At 44.3% G+C, this 6342-nt stretch overlaps 1 protein-coding gene across 15 annotated transcripts in view; it reads right to left on the bottom strand.

The window, feature by feature from the left end:
• Window positions 1-6342, bottom strand: part of LOC5568680 (tropomodulin) — a 198473-nt gene that overhangs the window by 33571 nt on the left and 158560 nt on the right. For all 15 annotated transcript variants that reach the window (XM_021847430.1, XM_021847450.1, XM_021847472.1 and 12 more), the window contains 3 exons: window positions 2154-2306; window positions 1930-2097; window positions 1520-1864 (listed from right to left, as the gene is read on the bottom strand). In XM_021847430.1, the coding sequence (XP_021703122.1) occupies window positions 1520-1864; window positions 1930-2097; window positions 2154-2306 (666 nt within the window). The remainder of the gene's footprint in view (window positions 1-1519; window positions 1865-1929; window positions 2098-2153; window positions 2307-6342) is intronic.

Below are 6342 nucleotides of genomic sequence, written 5' to 3'. Positions count from 1 at the left end.
TCGACTATTAGAGGATGCGTCAATCTTGTCTAAGAGTTGGAGGTTAGTCCCAAACTTCTGACTTTGGTAACGAACGGGAAGGAGGCAACCTTCATACAATGGTCTAGGACTGTACCACCTACGAATTTGTGCGAAATACTTAATGCTAATGCTAATGCTAAGTGCTCATAAAAACACTAAGTTGAGAAGTAAGCTTTGTCTCAGTCGAGACGAAAAGAAAGAAGAAACGACGAAGAAAATACTCTATTTTTATGTATAATACGAAATATCATCTAATCTTTTTCTAGGAATTAATCAAGGAATATCTTGCAGAAATGATTACGGCAATTCAGCCAAAAACTTCTACGAAGTGTGTTTCGAGAGTTGTTTAGGAACTTTTCAACAGATCGTCGAAAGATTCTTCCATGAATGCCTTTAAAAAATCAAGAACATCATCAGCCATCGCCAGCAGCACTACGCAAATGCTGCGTATAACAAGCGAGCTTTGTTTAAGATGCGTGTACTCAGTACATGATGCTACCGGTCTTGGGGTAATCAATGCATTGTTCCAACGATTCCTTAAGAATTTCTTGATTGATTTGCCAAGAAATACTTCTAAAAACCGCCGATGGCAATTAATCTACATCTGCTTGAGACATCAGGGAAGCAAACTTTGAAATCAGAATGTTGTTGCTTTGACATAAATATTTAGAAGAATTATGTTACTTAAATTAACTTCGAAAGAAGGGAGTATCTTTGATTTTTAGGTCGCACTTCTGAACCCTACACGTCAGCTTTGTTGACAGCAAAAATAATTGTGCGTTCATAATCCAGCCGAATGGCAATCGGCCAAGTTACATTTACTGTTAAAAATGATTCATCGATTTCACGTAAGTTGGATGCAAGTTGGCCCAACTAGGACAGAGCCAGCTTCTCATGTGTATAAGTCTGGGAGGGAGGCACAGATACTACACACGAAATATAGAACAATGTTTGTTTGAACTGCAAGATAACTTCAGCTTGCCAACAACAATCAAGGCAGGCTTGGGGGAAATCGCTTGTTTTCTTTTGTTGTGTACTTTCGATCTTTCCTGACAAACATGGGAAAAGGGCTACAGTTTTCTATGCACTTAATATTCATTTTCATTGGAAAAAGTAAAACGATGTGTTTTTCAATGCTTTATATTCAATCAGATTGAAAGGTGCTCACGTGACATTACTTGCATTATGTGCATGAATTGATTTTTATTCGATTTTTATCACTTTTGATGAAATGCGAAAATGTGTTTTAATCAGTTAGGCACTTTTTCCATGTTAGTCCAATGTTTGAGATCTGGGCTCACAGTGACAGTTCGTGACAGCGGAATCCCGGTTCACTATGACGTACAGAAATTTTGTATTGGTTTCTCCCTCCCAGGTATGTCATATAGCAAGCACGGAAATACTCTATGCACTGGGATTTTAATAACCCACGACCTTAATTTCGTCGGCTATCTGGGCCCCATCAAAGCCAATAAATCCAACAATCTCCAACACCTACCTTAATATTATTGAGGTTAACGTCCACCAGTGTGCTATCGTCATCTTTTAGTCTCTTGATGGTTTCCTCCGGGTCGGTCATGTTGGGCTTTTCTGCGGGGTACACTTTCTGAATCGACGACTTGGTGATGCCGTCCCATCCCAGTCCGACCGGTTGGCCCTTGTTGAGCAACGACGCGTGGTACTGATCCTGGTTCATCATGGAGTGGAACCCGAGAATGGCAGCCAGATCGATAATCTCCTCTTGGGTGGCATCGTTCAGGGCCTGTTCATACTCGTCACCCATATCGATGGCAATCTGTTCCGCTGCCTCTTGGAGCTTTCGTTCCATTGGCGGTGGGATCCACTGGAAAAATGGGAATGGGTTTAGGACGCGGAAGAGTTGGATTTGATCATCACAGTTCAACATACCTTTTTGCCACGAACCGTACCCGGCACGAATGGTTCCAGCTCAGGTTTGTCCGGAGTCTCCAATGCCTGCTTATTGATGTGATCTATCAGCTTCTTGCGATCCAAGGGACCGGTAGGATCCTTGGTACATTCGTAGTTGGTTCTCTGGCTTGGTGGCAAAAATGAATCCTTAAAAGATATAATCGATTAATCGATGAACAACAGACCTTGGGTTATACACTTACATCAGGATCGACTTCTTTTGCCAGCATGGTGATCTCCTCCGGGGAGAGCTGCGACAGAAGTTCGTCCACGTCGACGTCATCGTATGCACCGAGATCTTTGCCGTATAGCTTGGCGGGTGTTGTGATGGTTTTCGTGGTGGTTGAGGACGAAGTCTGGAAGCGAGAGAAAGAAAGGGAAATTGAAACATTATTATGACCGTTATTTTAATATGGATTTGGAACAGTTAACAAAAGGGCTTACATTGGCGTTGAAACGCACTCAAGTATGAAATAAGAAAAAAAAATGTTAGAGTCGTTTGGGTTTTGCGTGACTGCGGCCGCAGTTTGAGGGTTTTTTATTAATCTGTTTTATTAATTGAATCACTGTTATAATATAACATTGCATAATGCGCATTCAAATTCATAATGAACGCGTTTTGCAATAATATCAAATTAACAAATGGTAGAACTTTTGAAATTTCCATCACTATAATTAGTATAGTATTGTATATCTCATATTGTTTTACTCCACATACACCTCTTACTCCTCCAGCTAGGAAAGTAGGAAAGAAGATTTTACCTACTCACACTGAAGCCGCCACTCAGCTGCTTGCTGATTTTAAATGCCTGAAATGAACGCACTGACCGTCAGTAGCAGCCAGAATTGTTTCCTTATTGGACTTTTAACGGCCCTCGTTTGTGTTTACCTTTTCGGTATGGATAGGTAATTACCCAGATACGAATGGAGAAGGTTGGATGCTTGTTCGTAGTTTGTTTACATGCACATGCAGGAACGAATACCAACAACCTTGAGGGCGGGCTTTCACACTGAATATAAGCTTGAATATATCCACAGTGTGAGGGGATGGGGATGATACCCTTTAACCCGTCAATGTGAGATACGGTTGGATTCGGAATACCTACGCTCATCTTGTTTGGTTGTGGAAAAATTGTTCGGTGATTGACTGTATTCTGCAAAAATTATAGCCAATATATAACTGGTGCACTGAGAGGGGAAGACAGGGTTCCATTCTACGTTCTCAGATAGATGTACTTTACATCCGAAGTGACAACCGAACAGTAATGGGCACCTTTTATGCTGAAATGTCACCTCGGCTGTCTGTCCAGAGTAGATCTCTCTTTTCTTTCTTTTCTGGTCTTACGTCCCAACTGGGATAGAGCCTACTTCTCAGCGTAGTTTTCTTATGAGCACTTCCACAGTTATTAACTGCAAGCTTTCTTTACCAATTGACCATTTTTGCATGTGTATATCGTGTGGCAGGTATGAAGATGCTCTATGCCCAGGGAAGTCGAGAGAATTTCCATTACGAAAAGATCCTCGACCGGTGGGATTCGAACTCACGACCTTCAGCTTGGTCGTGCTGAATAGCAGCGTGTGTACCGCTAAAGCCATCTGGAACCCGTGGAGTAGATCTATCTTCTTGAATTCGTACTGGTTGTTGTAGAGGCCTCCGCACCAAAACTGACTGAGGATTGATGCCTCCAACAACTTGAACCTTCGTTCCTAGTAGACAGACCTGGTGGTTTCCACACCTTGGGTAATAAGACCAATTTCTGTCCATATTTCCGGGAAGGTTGCCTAATCTATACAACGGTTTAGGACCCAATTGCCGCTCTATCCGACACGGTTTTTTGCTACCGTACCACACAGTGTGCTTTCAGCTGTTCACTTGATTCGCCAGCTGAGCAGACACGTCTGCTTGCTGCTCTCACCAAGACGTGTACCGTTCGCCCGAGGAAGTGATCAACCACCAACGGCATCGCTCATCACGTGAATTTATATATATACAGAAGCTCGACTTCGTCCAGACACGGTTGGGCTGGCAACCAATAAGTAGACCACCAAGGAATTTCCCGACCTAAATCGTTGTTTCTTAGTTCGTTTGACAGTACCCTGATTTTTGAGGACAAATCCGCTCCGATTTAAAGATTATATTAGTTACTTTTTTCGAAGGTCCCGCGCAGAGTGAATGCTTCGGTCCGGCACTAATCCAGACGCCGGAGTTTCCTGTTCCACCAGAGGACATTGTGCAGCAGAGTTGCACACCGAAAATGAGAATGTCAGCTGAAACAGTAATAGTAAACCTATGATCCAAACAATCAAGATGTCGCTCTGATCTACCAAAACGTCGATTGGAGGACAACAGCTGATCCGAACTCACGTGAGCCCGAAGAAGAGCGAGTGCAAAGCGCACTTGCTGCCAACAACGATCAGTTGAACGTACCTCGACTCAGGACGAACTTAAGAAAGGTTGAAGACGCCTACACCAAGTTCAATGCCGTTCACAGCAAGATGATAGCGCTCATTCCAGACACCGCTCTACGATGCCATCAGAATGTATTCGGCGATTTTGCAACCCGATACGAGCTTGTACGAACGACTATTGAAGAATTGATGGTGCACGAGGAAAGCTCTGTTGATGAATATCGCGCCGTCTGGTTGAAGCTCTACTTCCTAGCATCCACAGTGGAGTAGCCAAAGAATGTATTGGGAATCGGGGAGTCATCCGACGGAGAACTTTGAGCTCACAATTCAAAAGTCCTCCGACCCACATCTGAATCACTTCAAAACAACAGTAGAGGATTTCAACCGACTACGATACTACCAGATCCAAGATACAAGACCAACAGTTAAGGAAAAGCACGAGAATCAATCCAACCCAATCGACCAACCGGAGATAACTCTAACATCCCGAATCCAGCAACCGCATTGCAGTCACCGAGCAACAAAAGTCCAGAACAGCAACAGTTCCAATCCGAGAGTAACGAGTTATACTTACGTCAATACCGAATCATCGAATCTCCGAGCAAGCGAACTCCATAATTCAACATCCGAGCTTTCCAGTGATTGAGCAGCATACCGACCGACTCCAGTTGCCATAATTTCCACATAGCCAGCAACCTTTCTCAATGAAAATCCCGCCTACCGCATTCCAAAGTCGAAATCCATACTAAACGTTTCACTGAATGTCCACCTAGTAAGATCGGTGCGAGAGAGTTCGCCATATCGAATTCAAGCTCAACCCACCAAATCCGTACCTCGTGTCAACCGGAGGGAGTATATTCAATACGGAACGAGCCATAAAAGACTGAGATTGAAACTGCCTAAGATGTTCTCGTCTCATCTATCAATACAGTCACAGTACGTCATCCAACACACTTATTGTTAACCACCAACTCGTGGCACTCGCCCGAGTTGACTCAATTATCGTCAAGTCAATTGGTCAAGTTGCTCAGCAGACGCCTGTATTTTTGGGAGGTACCCCCTATTGCGATCCATGGCCTGGATTAGTACCTAGTTATGAATCACCTCAACTGCTGCTCCGTAGCGACCAGTGTCAGCCGTCGCCACAATGTCTAGGTCTGTGCCTGTACTATTTCCACTTACGTTAGTTTCTTTCTTGTCGGGAACCCTAACCAGTTTTTGATGGCTTCAAAATTCTCCTTTTTGCTTTCTTATTGAAACCTACTAAGAATCGCTGTACATCCTCGTTGAAATAGATGTGGTTTACGCGACAAAGCAGCATTCGCCATTGTTGTACTCGCCGTTTCAGGCCAGTGTCGCCTGCTCTACGAAGGGAAAAGAATGTCGTCGCTGTCAGTCCAAATGTTATTCAGTGCATCTACTTCTTCTTAAGTCCCAAACGCAATGATAGCGGAACGGCAACGGAAAGCGGAACCGGTTCGCCAGCCAACGAATGAAAGAGAACCAACGACAAGCATGTTATAGTTCATGCTGGCGAACCGGTTCCGCTTTACGTTGCCGTTCCGCTATCATTGCGTTTGGGCCTTTAGTCGTGCGCTGTCGAATACTCGAGGAAACCTGGAAGCTCGAAGGTATCCCCGTCTATCGCGACACTGCTTCCTAGGCGAGCCCTGTCGCGCTCGGCCGCATAGTCACCATGTACATTGTCTTGGTCGCATTCACCACCAGTCCAACATTTGCTGCCTCGCGTATCAGGCGGGTGTACAGGTCTGCCACCTTTTCAAATGTTCGGCCGACAATGTCCATATCATCCGCGAAGCAAACCAATTGACTGGATCTCGAAAAATCGTACTCCGGCTGTTAAGCCTGGCTCTCCGCTTAACACCTTCTAGTGCAATATTGAACAACAGACATGAAAGTCTATCACCTTGTCATAATCCCCAGTGGGATCCACACACACAATTTTGCACACCTTCCATCGTC

Source organism: Aedes aegypti, chromosome 1 (genome assembly GCF_002204515.2).
Source record: "Aedes aegypti strain LVP_AGWG chromosome 1, AaegL5.0 Primary Assembly, whole genome shotgun sequence".
Lineage (NCBI taxonomy): Eukaryota > Metazoa > Arthropoda > Insecta > Diptera > Culicidae > Aedes > Aedes aegypti.
Note: the sequence above shows the minus strand (reverse complement) of the source record. Positions and strands in the feature narration are given on the sequence as shown.